Raw genomic sequence first — 20,228 nt, 5'->3', positions numbered from 1 at the left:
AAAATGAGAAAACTGCATTACAGTTTTCAATGCTAACAGGGAACTAAATATTTAAGAAAATAGGGAGCTAAATATTTAATAAAAAGACAGTGGTGGTGGGTGCTGACTGAAAGCCCTGTCCACTGGTACTCTCTTATAATAAAATTGAGTGCTTTATTTCAAGTAAATTGAGGAGGGTTTTTTTCCTCCCATAACTGTTTTGGATTATGTGAAGTTGGAGTGTGTATCTTGCAGTTCCTGCTTTTTTTGGACTATGGCCAATATTTAGATAACTGGTGGTGTACAATGGTGTATTAGATACTGAAATTGTGAAGGCTTTTGTACAATTTTTACACTGAAGATAGTTTACATTCAGACTTTTCCACATACACACATTTAAAGCTTAAAATTCATTGTACACAAAAACCTTATAGCAAATTTGAACCTGTGCATACACAGTGCAAGGCTTGAAGGTTACTGAAAAACACCTCAAACCATCAAAGGTTGACAGTGGAGTGCTGAAAGACAGAGCTCTCCTCATGCAATCTTGTACATTGGCAACTGGCTGTGGCTTCCTCAGTGGTCAGGCTTGCCAGATCTTATTCTTCATTGTAACTTCTCTTGGAATAAACTTATGTATTTACAAGTCTGGAGTGGAAGTATTCTCTTCTACTCAAGGACATAAAGTGATCAAAAAGCATGTATGTAAATAAGTGAGTTCTGAAGTAAAATTTACTTTTTCAAATTATCTTCAACTTTGGTAGGTTTTTTTGTTTGTGTGTTTTTACCAAATTACTTTATGCACTACAGCTGTATTAATTTCCGTAAAAGTAACCAAAGGTCTTACAGAGTGGATTGTGTTTTGTTGGTTTTTGGGTTATTTTGGTTACATGCAATAAACAAATCTCTGAAGTGCTTAGTGCATTAGAAAGTGGGAATTAACAAATTTAAACTGAAACAGTACTTTTAACTGTAGCTAAGGCTAAACAATAGTTAAAATCTGGCCTTTATGCATTCTTTTAAGAATTTGGCAATCTTTTGTGCTGCAGCAGGGATATGGCTGCTACGGTAAGAACAGTGACTCTTCCAAAAATTCAGTTCAACAAGAGCTCGCTCCACTGTTGAGATACCTGCAAGTATTGACGAATAGTGATAATTTGAGCCAATATTTTAGAAATACATTAGTATCTTGTAAAATTTTACACATAATAAATAAATAAATAAATAAATAAAGGAAACCCTGACAGAATCATAGCTTGTCTCATTTGTCATCCTAATTTTCACTCTTTTGCTTCTGTTTATGCACAATTACAAGCTGACATTTAGGCAAAAGTAAGCCTGCCCATTTTTAGGGCACAATCACAAAGGGAAAAAGAGTGTTTGGGGATTGGATAAATAGCATTGTTTTAAACTTACTGTGCAGTAAATAACAACAGATGAACTGGTGTTGACACTGGATGAAAAAAGTTATCACTAGCAGTTCTAATCCTATTGACTTCAGTCTGTGACATGAGTGCTAACATTTTTAGGTGTCATAGGGAGGCATCCCGTGTTTTGAAGTGTTGAACTAATTGCATATTGCTTTTTCTATATGTAGAGGCAGAACCCTTAGTTTTTGCTTGCTATGCGAGATAGGGTGTTAAAATGTTTTGGAGTATGTGTGACTGTTCAAATGAGGTACACCATTGGTGTCCTTCCTTCAGAATGCTGTTACTTGAAACTTAAGAACAAAATGTCCTTGAAAAAGAAAAACTTTCTCAATTATGCATTAGAAGTGGTTGAAAAATCATTAAATAATATAAAATATTAAATAAATTACCAAATATGTAATCTGGATCCTTCTCAAATGACAAAAGAAGCTTTTTCCTCTTATGAAAATATATTGTGTAGGGTTTTTTGTTTGTTTGGGTTTTTTTCCCCTAAATTGGAACAGGGCCAAATATTCGAACATTTAGCTTCTTTTCCAGCTATCAGAATGATTTATACATGCCCTTCTGGAGATTGTCAAGCTTGCAGAAAACTTTTTAGACATGGTCTTTTTATGTCTTTTTATGTTGGATTTTTTTAAGTTTTTTTTCTACTTGAATGATTTTCTATATGTTCTCACAAAGTTTTTTCTGGAAACCTCATTTTTTCATTACCTTTTTGTCATGATATTTTGAAATAGATGCTGTGTACTTCTGTCATTTGCTCATCAAATTTTAAATTTCTTGGAATTTCTCAATCTTAAGCCTTGCAATAGTCTTTGTACTTAATTTCCAAACTTAAGCAACTAGATGCAAAGAGGATGGAGTTGCTATCTGGCTAACATTAGTCATTTTTACTGCCTTTATTGATTTCTCTGTAGACATGAGCCCTCTTTATTTTCATGTCCTTGTTCTTTGAGTGAATTAATTTTGTAATACTAGGCATAACTTACTTACATTAGGAAAGCACTGAGCATGTTTTCTGTTACAAAATAAATCTTATTTACTATTCGATTTTAATTAGACTGTACTCATAACTTTCTAAATGTCATCATGTTCATTTAAAAAGACATGTAACCTGGTAACCAACTGTATGCTCTCATAGGGAGAATTTATTTTGCAGCTAAGCAATGGTAAGATATTTGAAGCTTTCTGCATTTTTGCATGATGAGCAGTTTTATTGGTCACTTTTTGCAGTCTACAGGTATTGATAAAATATCGTTCCTATTGCTAATGCAAAACTGAATATGGTAGCTTAAATATTGTGCTTTGATGTTCCAAGAGGCCCTACATGAAAGTAACTGCTGTCAATAATTCCTGAGTTATTATAGTGATAGGTATTTCTGCAGAAAATGATAATTCCTTGCCTTTGATATAATCAAAATAACTCTAGTTTTTAATTACAAATTTTCAAAACAATGAACACTAGAACTTTGCTAATACTGATTGGGGGATTTTGAAGTTATATGCAATATGTGTGTGTGTGTGTGTCTATATACATAATTGTTTAATGTGAAATGTAAAAATTTTATCACTTTTGTTTTGATTTTGTTTTGCTTTTTATTTCTTAGGAAAAAAGATATATACACTCACTATATATACAAGCATATTTGTGTGTATGTATACATAAGGAGAGAGAGGGGTATTTTCAGCTCTTGTAAGCAGCATTTGAATAGTCTGTAGAAATACTGTTAGAACAGGTACAGATACGGAATGATTGTTTTAGACACCAAGACTAATAATTTTAACAGTGTTTAGAAACAGTGGAGAAAAACCTTGAACTATGCAAGCACTAGGGACAGACAAGCATGAAAGATTAATGTAATTTTGCATATAATGATGCACATTCTTACACAAAAAATCCATCTGCAAGTGTCATGTCAGTCAGCAAAAATCTTTGATGGGTGGCTGCAGCTGGGCTGTCTCTTCTGGCAAAGCTGCCCTAGAAAATGCTAAATGTAGTTATGATGCTTTGTGCCATCTGTAGTATGCCAGTTTATCCTGTCTTCACTGGCATTTACAGTGCTATATAGAGTATCAGCAAACACAGAGACATCAATGTAGAGTGACAGATTCATTTCCTCCAGAGGCTATGAACTCTGGTGTATACTTGTGCCACCTTCCTCTGTGTGTTATATTCTGTTGTCACTGGTATTTGGCTTGATTTCATACTTCTGTGTTTAACTCCTCATATTTTTGATTTAGCAATTTGCATATCCTAACACAAAGGCAATTAAATTTGATTGATCCTGAAATAATTCAGTCTTTACTGAGGATATGCTTATTTTCCTGAAGTTTACCATGTCAATGCTAAAACTTGCATTTTGGTGCAACAAATATCTTAAATTATCAGAATTTAAATTCACTAAATAGCCATGTGTTTGATGGCAGTTGAGTTTTAATGTCTCTCCTTTTAGCTGGTGTAAAATAAAACTTCATGTACTTTTTAAAACGTTATTTTTTAAAATCATTAATCTGTATCGAATTGCTCTGTGTTTCTTATGTTATAAGGGCAAAATAATTGAAAATGCTTTAAAATTACCTAATCTGCTGATAATTAATGTTTTTCCACAGTAACCAAATATGAAGGACATGCTCTCTCAGTACTTAAAGAATGTGAACTCCAGGCATTTGATGGGTAAGCTGGTTAGTGACTGTGAATGTTAGTAAACTTCGTCACATTATTTTTTTATTTGTATTCCAATCAAAACTATGCTAGTAGACATTTCATGAGTTATTCTGTTTCTCATATCTATGAAACCTGAGAAAATGAGTTGTCATTAAATGCTTTGGTTTTTAATAATTACTGACAACAGATATGTATTTTAGATTCATAAATAATGGTAAATAAGCATAAACCTTTCTGAAATATGCTTCATGAAATTTTCAGTCTCTGTATTTGCAAGAATGTGAAAACAAAGAAGAAAAAGCCTGGATTGTATGTTCTTTACAAACATCTCCTATACTGAGCCATATTTAAATTGTTTCATCTTTGATCTTTGGGTAGAGTCACTGGAGTACCTCCCCTGTAAGGGCAAACAGGAGCAGAAGAAGCTGGAAGAATATAACCCTTAAGTCAATATGATGCTAGGATTTCTGAGGTGAAAAGACCCCTAGAAAAACACATCTGTATCTCCTTTTAGGCACTGTGTGCAGTGGTAAGAGGTAAGGTAGTTTTTGTGCTGTTTCTGCACATAGACCTTACATGTTCTGCCCAGGCTCAGAAGCAACTGGAGGCAAGTTAGGTGTGGGCTGAAGGCTGTGCCTGTGTGCATTAATCTGCTACCCTAACTCAGCTTGTGTTTGCCAAGTGTTGCTTATTTTAGATGGACAGAAAGCTAATTCAAGTGAAAATATAGAAAGGGCAAGACAGTTGTTTTTTTTTTTAATCATTACAGTAGGTAATGAATAAAATGAAGTTTACCGTGTCAATGCTAAAACTTGCATTTTGGTGCAACAAACATCTTAAATTATCAGAATTTAAATTCACTAAATAGCCATGTGTTTGATGGCAGGTGAGTTTTAATGTCTCTCCTTTTTAGCTGGTGTAAAATAAAACTTCATGTACTTTTAAAAACATTGTTTTTTAAAATCATTAAATTTTAAAATTTCGGAGCTTGATTTTTTTTTTCTTTAAGAGTTATGGTCCCTTACGTGTTAAACAGCATATGAAGTAAATTGAAGCTTACTATTTGCAGTAGTAAATTGAAAGTTCATATCTCAATAAGCAACACTCCTATTTGTTAATTTTTTGTCAAAGTTGTTTGTACGTATAATTTCTTTTCTCTAATTTCTCCAGTTACCACATTTTTTGCAGAGACTGGTGGCATGTCATACATCTTACATATTCTACCTTTTTTGCTATCCACTTTTTTTAAGGACACTGGAAATTTTGGCACTTTGTCAACATGACAGTGTGGTTTTTTTACCCCTGTCTTGTGGCTGAGCCTTGGTGACAAATAGAGAGAGTGCATTTGTGGTGCTGCTATCTCAGCTGCGTTTTCCTGTTTGTACAGTGACAGAAATAGACAACGTACATGCATATATTTCTTCCCTGATCTGGAAGCTAAGGTATTCAGGATATTAAGAGTAGCCTGGGTTAAGTCAGAACTTAGGAAATAAGTTGATTGAGAAAGTTGTGTCTGATGGTTAGATAGATGTTTCTTCCTGTAAGAAGCCTTCTTTGTGGTCTAAGTGAAATCTGTTTGCTCGAGATTTTCTGCTCCTTATGCATAGCAGATTCTCACTGATTATCTTTGGGATCCCAGGTCCCTGATGGTAACTGTTTCCAGCCAAAAAGGTAACTTTCAATACTAAAATAATAAAATCAAAATTATCAGCATTTTTGTGATTCCTTGAACTCTTTATCTACAACAAACACAGCTTTCCAAAATCAGAACAAAATATGTCTGGTTTTTGAAGTTTTAATAGCCAGAGAACAATCAGGTAAGTCCTTCCAGGTGTACAGTTTATCAGACTTCAAAAATTAACCGGTTTTGCTGCTGTGGGAGAAACTTTGAAGACTAGGAATAAACAAAAAAGGAGTCAAAAGACAGGTAATGACTCCAGATTATGAGGAGGAAGAAAATGTGCTTCAAACTTTTGCTATATATTCTATTTTTTATTTTTAAGTTAATGTGGGCAGTGTTTAGCTAGACAGAGGAAAATTAGAAATTAAAAACCACCTTGGAAATAATAATAGGAACTGAAGAAGAATGTAAGGGAGCTGCATAATTGAATTTAAACATTTTATAACATAATGAGTATTTTCTTGTAAAGACCTTACTAGTTTTATCTGGTTGAATTATTGGATATAGTTGTACAACTGCATTCATATAGATATACAAAAAAATTATATTTTAAGGGAGTTCTTCCTAAAGTGACTCTGACATTTGTATTACAAATGCTTGAAATGTATTATTACTATTTTTACCATTAAAATGTTTAATAATTTGGAGAATCACTGTAATAGCTATTTAAATAAACAAAAACAAGAAAAGAAAAAGGTTTGCTGTAACAGAGCTTTTACAGACAAATGCATTCCTCTCTATAGCCACAGCAGGTGGGAGTTTAATTATGTGCTCCAGAAGCAGTGATTAAGTACCTTCATGCAAAGGATTGCTGGCACTAGGATTTTATACCTTACTAAATCCCTTAACTGCCTACATAGAGTGTGAAAATAGCTGTTTTCAAGTATTTTTTATTTTATTTTTATTTTATTGTAATATTTGGTGAGTTGTTATTATAAGGGCAATTAAAAGGCATTGGAATGATAGTGTGGGTCAGCACTGAAAAATGCAAAGAGCTTTTTCACTGAGGCACTTAAGCTTGTGTTTGGTTCTTCCATCTGACCAGTTTACGAGCATAATGTGTGATATGGTAAAATAATTGTTAAATATATTTACTCCTACTCAGACTGAAAGCAGAAATAAGGATGCATATCTCATGAGGTAACATTCACGGATCTGACAATGAAGCCTGAGCTTGTTCTGAAAGAATGATTTTAGCCATTTGAAATATCATTATGTATAATGGTGTGTAGTAGCTGCCTTCCACTTGTTTGCTCAGCTATGAAAGAGTTTATTTTGAACTGTGTATTTTTTGTTTCGTAACAGGGTAGTTTGTGTTGGTGGAGATGGATCTGTCAGTGAAGTTGCTCATGGTCTACTGCTTAGAGCCCAGATAGATGCTGGAAAAGACACAGATTATGTATCAAACCCTGTTAGAGCACCAGTTCCTCTTGGAGTAATACCAGCAGGTGAGAATAAAAGGTACTGTTACATTTTGTTAGTCATCTGTTTTAAGTCCCTCTGGCATGTTTTACAGTTTTGGCTACTGAAGGCAGTTCTTGATGCTAAAGCTTCAGTTACTTAAGGGAATAAATGTCCTAAATTAGTGATTTAGATTGATTACAAATGACTAGATTTTAAATTGTAATGATAATTTATAGTAATGGCACAGATGAGCTCTTTGCCTGGAGGAAGAAGCTGAGGAAGAATAAAATAATTTTCAGCTGATTCACGCAAAGATCAAGTTTGCCCTTATTTCCTGAGAGAAATGATACCATATGAAAACTTTGTTTTCTAGATTTTCCTTTCTTGGATCTCTCCTTTTTTTTGGCAGGGTTGTCTCTTGGATTCATGCTTAGGGTCTATTTTAAAATGATGTCCCACAAAAACATTTTGTGGATTATATTAAAAAAAAAAAAAAGTACTAAAAAACCTGCTTTTTCTTTTCTTTACTCTTACAGACCTGAAAACCTCTATCTCTCTCTTGAAAAATCCTTTTACTCCTTTGATAACTTTTACTTACATCTTGTGGTGTGATTTTGGTTGGTTGGTTGCTTTTGGGGGGGTTGTGCATCCCTTCTCACAATTTTTGTATTTGCCCTTATTGGAGTATAACTTGGCCCAGGCAGGAAGGTTTTAGGTGGAAGGGTGTCATGGTCTAACCCCTGCCAGCAGCCAAGCCCCACACAGCCACTCGCTCACTTGCCCACCAGCAGTGTCAGGGAGAGAATTGGAAAACTCATGGATTGAGGAAAAGACAGTTTAGTAGGTAAAGCAAAAGCTGTGCATATAAGCAAAGCAAACCAAGGAATTAATTCACTGCTTCCCATGGGCAGGCAGGTGTTCAGGATCTCCAGGAGAGCAGGGCCCCGTCACTCATAACAGTGACTTGGGAAGACGAACGCCATTGTTTCAAATGTCCCACACTTCCTGCTTATTCCCTCCACTTTATATATTGAGCATGATGTCATTTGGTCTGGAATATCCTTTTGGCTGGTTTGAGTCACCTGGCCTCTCTGTGTCTTCTCCCAGCCTCTCATGCAGCCCCAACTTCCTTGCCAGTGTGGAAAACAGAAAGGCTCTTTTTTTATTGCTCTTGCAGCAATAAAAAACCCCATCACTATATTTTCAACCCTGTGTTCAGCACAAATCCAAAACACAGTCTCATAGTAGCCACTGGGAAGAAAATTAACTCTACCCCAGCCAAAACCAGCACAAATCAGTACAATCGGAGTTGATTCTGGCCTGGAATATGAATCGCTTCCCTTGAAAAGAGAAGAGGCATTTTTGCATGGACACTACTCTCTGATGTGGATGTTTGACATGACTACCTGATGTAGTTTCTCAGATGTTTCTAATTAATAAGGAAAAAATTCCTGCAGTCAGTTGAACAGGAAATTGCTATTTTGTTTTCTACAAAAAAATGGAGCAAGTCACTTTGAACTGAGCAAGGAAGATTTTAAATGCTTTGACTTGGTTTGCACTTACAAAAGCAGCATGAAGACAGGGACTAGTTGCTTGTAAAAGTGTGACATTACATTAGCTTTGTTCGGAGTTAAAAAACCCTTGGAAATGTATTTGTAAAAGAGTTAGCAATCTCAAAGACATGAAGCTAATGAATTTGAGTACAGCAGTTGGGCAATCACTTCAGTGATGTGAATCACTGTTCAGTTACTGTGAATGTCTTGATGGTGATGAGAATCTCTCCAGCACTTGACTCCATGTTGTGCTTAGGTCGCTGTGTCTCATCATTAGTGCTTATTCCCTTCAGTTTAAGACAAATATGTCATGATCAAAAAGGACCTGTAAACCCAAAAGGATGCTGTACAGCTTGTTACAAAAGGATGAGAAGAATTTCTAAAATTATGTTGTGAGAAACTCCTTAATAAGTTCCTAAAAATAATCTATTGTTTATTTTATTTCCATATTGCTGATAATCCACAAGGTAGTCAGTTAGGAAACAGGTAAGTGTGGTACTTCTTCTCATGAAGATGGAACTCAACAGTCAATTAATTTTTTTTTCCCCACCAGAAATCCATTGTACAGAAATAATAGGATTCCCCAGCTGAGTGGAAACAGCAACTGTATTACAGGATAGCGTTATGTGAGTGGCTTAAAAATCTGGTTTTAGCCTCTGTTATAAGTAGTTGAGACAGCATTTTGAACTTTCAGTCAACTTGATGGGAAGGAGATGCTCTTGAAGCAGTTTACCTCCTGAAGAGAAAGGTTCAGAGGGGAGTGTGTCCTTACTAAAATACTCTACTGAGCTGCCTTATTCTGGTCCAAATCAAATAGATGAGATGTGGGGAAGCCTGCAGTTGTACTGTTGGCCATTAGCAAGACTGTTTGTTGCTATGGGAACTACTGCTAAGAAACTGTACAGAGGGGGAAATGGAGAAAGGGAGGGGGGAGCTGGAAGGACATTAAAAAAGCTATCCAGTTGTTACAGAACAAGAGACAATCTATATCTGATGGCTGTGAACCTTTTGATCTGAAATGGTTCATTTAAATAAATTCATGATTTCCAATTAATTCAGAAAATAAAATATTACTGAGGGATTGTTAATTTCTGTGATATTTCAGGCAAAGAACCAAAATGTTGGTGCAGTTTTCAACGGAATTTTAGCTATGCTTGACTAGGAAGTCATTACATCACATTTATCTGTTTGGATGGGGGAGACATTAACAGCCTTATGAATATTCATGTCGTCTGGTTAATTAAGTTAATTGTACTGCAGAAGTGCTTGCACTTCCAAGGACAATTTTTTTCTCTACAATTTCTGTTTGGTACCTTCATCAGTCATGCTTTACATGACCTGCAGATACTTTGTCCCTACTGTGATACTTATTGCACATCTCGTAGGGAGGAGGTTGTAGGAAGTTGTTTGTAATGTCAGGAAAATGGGTTGATATTTTGAACAGAGTTGTACTTTTTGAGTAACAAAATCTTCTTTGTTTCTGTTCAAAAAAATGCAGGTGACAGAAATGCTTGAATTGTATGGATGAAACCTTTTTATAGTAAATTGAGTAGTTAGAGAGAGAACTGAAAATGTGACTGTTACTAGTGTGTGAGGGATGCAAGCCATACAAAAGGCATCAAAGTTAGTCTCTGTAGTAATATGATAATGTTCAGGGGAACCATCTCGTTATTGGTAAATAATAGCTTGAGCTTACACAGGGAAGAAAAAGTTTCCGTGGGAGCAGGAATAATAGCATTAATACCATTATTATTGAATCACCACCTAAATCAGAAAAGCTTGTAGTATTATTTTTGTTTTCACTTTGTTTATAGGCTGCATGTTTTTGCTTGTTTGTTTTGAGTTATTTTGTCTGCCATCCTGCTTATATAGAACCTAGTTAATGAGACACATTGTGCAGTCATTATTTGAATCAAAAATGCTGTTAGGAATGTACTAAGAGGGGTTTTTAGAGGATGTGACAAAACTGTGCTTGTTCTAGATTTTCAATTTGTAGAAGGGTGAATGTGGTATTTGTTTTTTAGCACAGATAGAACTTGTTTTATCTTCCTAGGAGTCCTGAAAGGGTGGGATTTTTCTTTGTTTACTTCTGCAAATGTTGATGAACTCCACAGATTTAAGAGAAGGATGAAATTACTTGTGCCTATCCTGTTTAGTAGAAATGAGATTTAACTCTCATTAAAGTCAGTATGAAGATTGGTACTGACTTCAGCTATGGTCATTTGGTATCTTGCTGCCATCTGTATTGATAAATTACTCTTAAATGAGGAATTGGACTTTTAAGACGTACCAAGCCTGATCTTCAGAAGTATATTCTGCCTTGTGCTCTCTTATTAACTTGATCTTCAGGGACAAAGAAGATGTTTTTTTTTCAGAATAACAACTTCCCTGTTTCAAGGTACAGGAAAAAAACATTATTAACCTGACTTGTGATGATCTGCTGCTTGTGTGTGTGATTTCCTTTGTTTTGGAGAGATACTCATAACAGTTGATAAGAGTTGTAAAATTTTGATTAAAGGAAATACTTGACTATTTCTGAGTTATGTCTTTAGCTAGCTTCATGGCAGAGCAGAATAGGTTGGATCTAGAAGTTAAATCTCTGAAGTCATTCAAACATGAAATGGTGTTGTGCATATACTTGTAATATTTTGTGGAGAATTGCTTTTTAGGTCAAATGTAGGGGGTTTTGTAGCTTTCAGATATCTATTACCTCACTGAGGATGTACCTCACTTCCTTTATTTAGTAGGAACCCTGAGAGCCTTACTCAGAGCTCCTCTCTCTGATGTTATGGCCACTTTCCATGAAGTTCTGCATTATCTTCAGAGACTAAGATGCTTCGGGGACTTAACAGGGGATCTGTGAGATACTGAGGTTTCCAGTTATTTTATATTTTTTTATTGAGAGAAATTATTGAAAAAAAATCAAAGGATATGTTCCTGAATAAGAATGACATGATACCTTTAGAGCTTTGTAATTATGTACATCAGTCTTTGCAAATTTAGTTTTTTTTTTCTATCAATAGTGTGACACCAAAGATAGCAGAGTTTTGGGATAAACAAAATTTTTCAATCTGGTACATGATGCTTTCAATGTGTATATTTAAATATTGAGTGCCTCTTGTTTGGAATGTGATTGTCTTTCCTTTTCCTCTCCTCTCTCTCCTACTTTTGAAAAACAAGTTTAAATGCTTCCATAAAACTTTAGGCAAATTTAGCATCCAGAATTGTCTGTTGCTTCTGTAGCATACTAAAAAATTCAGGCAACCAGAAAATAATTTGAAAACGTATGTGAGATCGTTTCTTTATGGGAATGTTAGTTTCTAAATTCTTCTATTATAATTTTTGTTCTTTTAATTAAACTGTCATTGAATTATTCATCCCTTAATCAATGATATGAGGAAATCAATATTCTGCTTGGTGGCAGGCCCTGGTTCTTTATTTTTCTGGAGGCTCTGCTGCTTGGCTAAGAAATTGAAGAGATGACAAAAATCAACTTTAAATTCTGTTAAAACTTTACCCATTTAGGAAAGACATAACTGTTCCTTCTTCAGGATTTAAGAAATAAATTGATGTTTAAAAGTCAGTTGATACATGGTATTTTATGTCCTAGACATTAAAGCAGAAGGGCAAAATTTACATATGTATGTTTCTTACACAGGTAAAGTGCCTTGACAGGCACCAAACAGGCAATTTTTGTAAAGCTTTTTTCAAACCCCTTGGTTTTTATGGCACATATGAATGAATTTGCAGAGAAGATTTTATAGACCTCTGGAAGTTTTAAAGGTTTTAATTTAATACTATTAAGGCTTTCTGCTGCTAATAAGACTATGTAATTTATGGGGAGGCTTTTTTTTTTTTTTGGAAAATACAGTAACTAAAAATGCTCTCTGTTTTTTTTCTTGTTATTCTGTGTCTCATATTTTTATAGCAGTTTGTGTTCACTTTTACAGGTACTACTAATATTTTGGCCCATACGCTCTATGGTATTAAGCATGTGGTAACTGCAGCATTGCACATCATAATGGGTAAATATTTTTACATACATTGTCAGATTTTAAATAATAAAGCAGCATCTAGCAGTTTGCCCTAATCAGTTGTTCAGTAAAGGCATAGCATTATGCTCTGTTGCTATAAACTATGTTGTAGGGCTTTTAAATCCAAATGATTCTATCCTGATTTATAGTGGACTGGAAAGGTTATAATTTCTTGTGTATAGTTCAGCAGCAAAGGCTGTGGACCTCATCTTCTGGTGACTAAAATCTACCATGGAATAATGTCTAATTTTGGTGTTTGTGCCCTGTTGCTGATGTTCTTTTAATGCAAGAAGTAACCTTTTCCAGACTTGATTGTGTGAATAGTGTTACTCTGTGTGTGTTATTATGCAATGATTGGTTGGATTATTTTAATTTAATGTACCTGCTGAAGACAAAATGAAAACACAGAAAACACTTGAGGAAGTGATTACGATTGGACTTTTCAGGAAAGTATTGTCATATTTCTGAGAAAGTAGCATTCATCTTTTTAGCTCCAGGTACAGTTCTTTTAAATACTAACAGCTTTATAAGAAAGGTTTATTAGTAGAAAAAACTGTCTCACTTGCCATTTGGTCTGCACAATAAATAGGGTTTTGAATGTGGAAATGCTAAAAGGAAAAACTAAGTTGCTAGTGCAAACCTTATTTTTGGGTCTTAGGAAGTAGCAAATACTTAGGCAATGGTAATATTGCTTGCACAACAATTTTTCTTTAGGACTTTTTTTTTTAATGAAAAAATAGAATAAGGGGGCATGTCCATCTGGAGTATCTGTTTTTCTAGGCCTTGCAGTCAGCAGTGGAAGAGCCTGTGCTCTATTTCTTAAATAGTCATATACAAGTCTTTACAGCCAAAATCTAAAACTGTCTTTTTTATAAAATCAGAAACACTCAATCTAATGGAAACTTCCGAGGTTCTATTACAGAAAAAATGTACATACCCCATCTTGAAGAGAATTAGATGTTTATATTCTATAACTGTAAACATGAATACATTTGAAACCTATGTTTGAGTGCCCATATTTCCTCCAGTAGGATGTTCAATCATTAGAGATATTTGGTGAAATGGTTGCAAATATTTATGCAAATATTAGCAATATTACATTTTCTTTAATACTAATTATTAAAAATATGAATAGAATTAAGAGTCAGACCCTTTGCAGCCTTATGAATAGCTGAATTTTCACTATAACTAGCATTTTCAAGCACCTGAAATGACTACTTTTATAGAGTCTTAATTATATCTTGATTGATTCTGGTTTCCATTAGTAAACTTGATTTCCTAAAGAAAGAAGAGTCTGGAGATTTTTTTTCTCCCAGCTAAATTACGTGACAAAGAAATATTAAGTTGTATTTCTTGTGCAACACAGATGCTATTTTTAATTTCTGTTCTTTACCTTTGAAATATTAGGACATATTCAGGCAGTAGATGTCTGTACCTTCAGTACTCCAAGCAAGCTGTTAAGGTTTGGGTTCTCAGCTATGTTTGGTTTTGGTGCGAGAACTCTGGCTTTGGCTGAAAAACACCGTTGGATGCCCTCCAGTCAGCGGAAGGATTTTGCTTTTATCAAAACACTGGCAGATCTCAGGTATGTCATAAGATGTTATATTTTTCTAGTATTTCTCATTTTCTTGAGGAAAATGCAATAATTAATGGGATAAAAATACAGGCAGCAGTAGTTTAGCTATCTTAATTGCAGACAGGTTTAAGTCAGATGCGATGTATATCCCTCTTACATGTTAAAGAGGAGATAAATTCTGTACATTCAACATTGTCTTAAAATCATCTTAACTTTTATCGAAGTCTGTCTAGCAGTCAGAGTATTGGTTTACATGATAGTAAATATTTAATATTTAATATATTACATGATAGTAAATATTTTCTAGGCCAGAGGAATGTGAATTATCATTTCTACCTCTACAAATTCCACAGGAAGACTCTCATGAGAATGGCAGGTGAGTAAAACTGAGTCAAACAATTCCAAAGCTACAAAAATATGTCTTGGAAGATAAAATTGTACAGTTTCTTAATTTTGTTCAAATTTAATCAACAGGCAAAAACAATCTTAAAAAAATATATTTATTTTGACAACTGCAAACTTGTACACATTGTAAAGTGTTCCCTGTAGACTACGGAAGATTTGTTACAGGGCAGTCTTCCACTCGGTAGTATTGATTTGTTCTGTTCCATTAATATGTTACTTTTTTCTAAAGTATGTATTGTTTAAATGTGCAAAAATTACTTTAATTATTTTACCTACATGTTTCCATCCTTTTAGAAAGAAGAAAGAGAAAATAAAAAAAGGTGAGTTTTTACTTTTATGACTATTTAAAAACCAACTGTGGCTGATTAACTGGAGTAATATAGAATTACTCTGTTATATTTAGGTAGCAAGGATCAATGGCAGAAAATTCAGGGTCACTTCCTGAATGTGAGCATTATGGCAATCCCTTGTCTGTGTTCAATGGCACCAAGAGGCTTGGCACCTAATACGAGGTCAGTATGGGTTTAGAGAATTAGTCATGTCTATAAATTCTGACATCTTACCTTAAGACCTTGGCTTTTCCGAGAATATGAGCCTATGTTTAGGTAGTCTAGTCCCTCTGGAATGGGGGAGGGAGCATAGACTGCAGCAGACTCGATAATCCCAGGAATTGTAATCAGTTTTTGGATCAGGCAAATAAGGTCAAGCAGTCTAACTAGAATAATGAGTGGATAATTGCTGTGATTGAATTAGTTGGCAAGTCTGACTTAAAGAAGTAGTCATTGAGCAATCATCTGTCACAGGATTTGGCTATATGTGGAAACTTCATTCTTGGATTTTATTTTATTTTTTTCAAATAGAAAGGTGCCCCTCATCTGCTTTACAGCCAGCAAAAATGAAATATGAGTCTTTTCCCCATGCTATTCACTTGTGGGGTTTTTTTGTTTGTTTTTTGTTGTTGTTGCTGTTAGGTTGTTTGTTTGTTTTGTGGTTGGTTTTGTTTTAGTTTTTTGTTTTCCCTCTGAACTTGAGAAATATAGCTTCTACGTGTAGGGTGTTTTGGGAAACAAACGAGTATGTAACCTGGTTGTTGACATTGACTCGTTTCCACTTTAGCTCATTGTTGAGGGTATGCTTTGTGGTGGCCCAAACAGTTATTAGCTGATAAATATATGTACTTGATGTATATCCAATTGGTGATTAAGCAGAAGAGCAAGTACAAGCTTTGTAGTTGCTCTTGTGTGTGTGTGTGCAGGCATGTATGTTTATCAAAAGAACTCCAGCACTCAGGAAAGTTTATGGAATGAGTCTGTTTTGTTTCATTTGATTATCATTAGGTGAAAATAAAGAAGAATCGATGAGGTGTTTTTCTCCAAAACTACTGGTTCAACCAGCAGATTTTGACTTCTTGGAAACAATATAGAAACAAATATTTATGATGAAACTCTTACTGAGAAGTTTTCTTTGCTACTGGGATCATGCTTCTCCAGATAGTGCCATGGTGCTATCGCCTCTTAGGAACTTTATTCTCCATTTAGTGCATTTGTATACCAGTCAGCAGAAAAATTCTGACAAGAATTGAAGAAATTATTTTCTTCTAGCTTTGCTTTCTCTTTCCATGTGTTCTGGCCCCTGTTTCTCAATGATGAAATTTTGTGACTACTCCATGCAATTATTGCAGGTTTGAATGAGCTTGTTTCTCTACCAGTGTAGCTTCTTGGTGGATCTCCCTGTCCTTTCATATAAGGACATCCATTGTCCTTTCATCTCTTTTTAAAAATAATCTTAGGAGTGAAGTCAGCTAGTAGGGTAGGAAGGGTAGACCTTTCAACCAAGTGCTTCACTTGTCACAGTGAATAGCATATTGACTGTATGTCTTTTCAATATGAGAAACATCAGTGTTGCACTAATTGTTAGAGACTCCAGACCCACTATAGAAGGAACTCAGCTAGGTTTCTTCTCTCTCTCCTATTTCCCCAAGAAGTTTCTGCCATGTGAAGACATTTGAAGTGGAATGAAAGCTTTGGCTGCTGCCTGTAACTCTAGTTACGCTGGTCTAAATTTGCAGAAACACGTCAAGATACATTTAACTGTGTGCACCGTGTGAGCTGTGTGGGACGTGTGTTTCTCACAGCATCAGTGTTGCACTTCACTGCAGACTGGGCTTTTAAGAGAATTAATGGGAATTCTTAGTCATTTTTGAAGATGAAAGGCCACGGAGCTGAATGCATTGCCCAGTAGCCTGCTCTCCCTTTTATTGAAACAAATATGATAGGGAGGCAATTTTTTAAATGTCACCATCACTGTTTTCTCAATCAGCAAAGTAATCCTATGCCAGGTGACTTGTTTAATGTCTCTATAAAAATTACTCTCCTAGGCAGTGCTCTATTGTAGTCTGAGAACACTCCCGATGCAGTTGTTCAGTAACCAAAGAACTATCAATGAGGAGAGATCTGTGGTGGTTGGCTGGAAGTTTGTTTTTTTTTTTACATGCTCGTAAGATATTTTCCAACCATGGATAAATGTTGGATAAATAGATAAATAAATATATGTATTCATATATATTCATAAGATATGCAATACTTCATGTCTGTATGGAACATAGTCTCATCAATCATTGTCATGTTCATCAGATACTCTTGTTGAACATTGATTTGTCTCTATAACTCAAATGGGATGTAGGCACAATTGAATTGAGATTTGAGTTGTTAGGTTCTGCCTCAAAATATACATGAAGGAATCTGCAAATTGATACTGGCTCATTGTCTGACCCAAAATCTCAAAGATGCTAAAATACCCATGATGACTGCATGCCTAGAACCACTGAGCATCTGCACTGTAGGGTCTTGTCTTGTTTAATCTCTAGTATGTGACTGTTTTATCTAGTACAAAATTCTCTTAGTCTAACTTTTATGTGCTTTGTGAAATATGTAAATAGAACTGTACTAAGAACTACTAAGTGAGTTTGCATAGTGGCACAGTTGAAGATCAAAATCTTTGTGAGGGCAGTGTGAATGTTTAGTGGAGGGGGTGAATGAACCCATCTGCACTGGGGTATATGATGGGGGTGTGCTTGCAGGCACTGTGGGATTGTTTTCTTGGTAAAGCTTTGCCTTGCAGCACTCTTAGTAATTGTTATGTTTCAATGGAGAGAAAAGTAAAAACATAAATTTGTGATCCCCAGTGTTTAAAAACCATCTGTTAAGTAGAAAAGAAAGGTTTTCTTAGATTATATTATTGTGTTCAATAAATTATGGATATTGATAAGGGAGTAGAATTTTATTATTACACTGTATGATACAAATATATCTGATAAATAACCCCAATGTGTAGTTTAGATTGATCTATGACTGGGGCTTGGCAAAAAGATGTTAAAAAAAAATTGACACTATTCTATTAATTTACTCTTGTTGGCTTTCTTTTTAATCTAGACTGTTGAAGACCCTGTCAAACTTCCAAATTAATGAATATTCTTTTGGGAACTAAATTGGTCTTCTTTTCAGGTTGAATAATGGAAGCATGGCTCTTATTGTTGTACAAAATACTTCTCGAACAGAGTTTATAAAGCATCTGAAAAGATACACCAGCGTAAAAAATCAGGTACTGTTAATTTCTTTCTGGTGATTATAAAAAGAACAGTTAATCACAAAAGTAGACAGGCTGCAAGAGTTAATGTTAGCATCCTCATAAGGAGACTTAGCTTCCTGTCAGAATACATTAGCCCCCTTTTTATCTGATGTTTTTTTTCTTTTTTTTTAAATCACTAGACTAATACAGATTAGCCTATTTCAGTCCATCTGTTGTGGTTTAAATTGTATTTGTGTTGTACCATAGTTTCATGGGTGTAAAGCCCTTCCACCACAATAAGGAAATCCATGCTGTGTCAGAATTTTGTGTAGTACAGAGATCAAGAACGCAGACTAGGGGGGCATCATGCAGCTCTGTCAGAAATTGGTAAAGTTCATAATTTTAGCAGATCACTGCATGCTGTGCTGGTAGCAGTGGATTATGAGCATTGATTTTTAGCAGGTATGCATTCCATCTAGTTATGAATGTTTGCAGGACTGCATTTCAGAATTGTGGTCATTATTCTGTCTTTGAAGAGAAGAAAAAAGCATCCAAACACAGATTTTATTGCTTTTCTAAAGACCCACTGCATAGCCTAAGCACACTGGTACTCATTCAAATATTCCAGGATCATGTGAAATTACTTTAACAGGAAGGTTGGTGTTTGAATTCATCAACAGTCAGAGAGTTTGGGGGAGAGGTGGATAAGAATTCCACATGACAGCACTAACAGCTGAGTATAGGAAATAGTTTAAGCTTTTCAGTTATGCTTTTGGAGGAAGGCCTTGCTTTTCTCTCTGCCTTTGTGTTTAGAAATCAGACAAGGAGATGTGGGCCCTACTTCACATTTAAGATGACCATTTACTAGAGTTCTAACTAGCCTAGTTTCAGACAAGATTACTAGTAAAGATGAACAGAGCACTGGAAAAAATCTGCTTGGACTTAAACACTTCCTGAAAGTATTTGGCATGTGCAAAATGTACCACCTCACCTGTAGATTGATTGAGCCCAATATGGGAATGCAAACGGAACAGTACTGTTTTTTATGAAGCAATACTTAGGATAAAAAATCCCAAGTTAATATATAAATGCTAGCTGGAATATATAATGGCTCATGTGGTCAAAGCTCAAGTTAAATGTTCCCATTTACTTAAGATAAAAAAAAAAAAAGGCTAGCTTTCCAGCTTTTTAATTTCAAGTAATCCAGTTTGTTGCTAAGATACCACCTCTATCTTTCATCCTCATTTAATATATATCTGTGTTTGGTTTAGTTCAATTTTCCCTTTGTTGAGACCTACACAGTTCAAGAAGTAAAAGTACAACCAAGGCTTAAAAGTGGACAGGATGCCAAAGAAAATACAGATCTGAATGCTGCTTCTGCAGAAGGAAATTACCCCTGGAATATAGATGGAGATTTAATGAAAGAAGCATCAGAAGTTCATGTTCGGTAAGGTTAAATATTGCATTTAGGGACCATATACCTCTAACCGATTAGTTAAATGTCTTGCTTCTGTATATAATACAAATAACATGAAAATTAGGTGCTCTTAGAATAGTACTGTTGTGGTTAGAAAGCAGCACGTGTAAGGTTAAGAAAAACATGTAGTTCTTCAATTGTGGGAAACTTAATACTGCTTGAGAATAATTTCCATATCTAGTATCTAAGAAAGAGGTTACAAATACATGGGGATAAAGGAGAATTATCAGCGAAATGAAATGGGCAGTAGCTCATTTTTCTGCAGTGCACACAGGATTAGTTGAAGGCACAGAGCTTGGAGTAGCAGTCTGGTATGTAAAATAAAAGGTAGATCTTGTTATAGGATATATGGTTCTAAAGATGACCCTATATGAATTGTCAGAATGTAATTCACCCTGATTTATTTCCATAGAGCAGCTCATACATATTTGTTCTTCCCCTCAACCTCAAAAAGCAG

The 20,228-nt window shown here is 35.0% G+C and overlaps 1 protein-coding gene across 1 annotated transcript in view; it reads left to right on the top strand.

Moving 5' to 3' along the window:
* CERKL (ceramide kinase like) overlaps positions 1-20,228 on the top strand; it is a 52,586-nt gene that overhangs the window by 31,619 nt on the left and 739 nt on the right. The window contains exons 4-12 of the mRNA XM_051787963.1: positions 4,020-4,083; positions 7,061-7,203; positions 12,663-12,737; positions 14,154-14,331; positions 14,630-14,698; positions 15,022-15,047; positions 15,131-15,239; positions 18,231-18,327; positions 19,566-19,741. Of these exons, the coding sequence (XP_051643923.1) occupies positions 4,020-4,083; positions 7,061-7,203; positions 12,663-12,737; positions 14,154-14,331; positions 14,630-14,698; positions 15,022-15,047; positions 15,131-15,239; positions 18,231-18,327; positions 19,566-19,741 (937 nt within the window). The remainder of the gene's footprint in view (positions 1-4,019; positions 4,084-7,060; positions 7,204-12,662; positions 12,738-14,153; positions 14,332-14,629; positions 14,699-15,021; positions 15,048-15,130; positions 15,240-18,230; positions 18,328-19,565; positions 19,742-20,228) is intronic.

Source organism: Manacus candei, unplaced genomic scaffold, assembly GCF_025592945.1.
Source record: "Manacus candei isolate 608988 ecotype Guabito, Panama unplaced genomic scaffold, ASM2559294v1 h1tg000023l, whole genome shotgun sequence".
Taxonomy (NCBI): domain Eukaryota; kingdom Metazoa; phylum Chordata; class Aves; order Passeriformes; family Pipridae; genus Manacus; species Manacus candei.
This window is presented reverse-complemented; position numbering and strand designations above follow the sequence as displayed.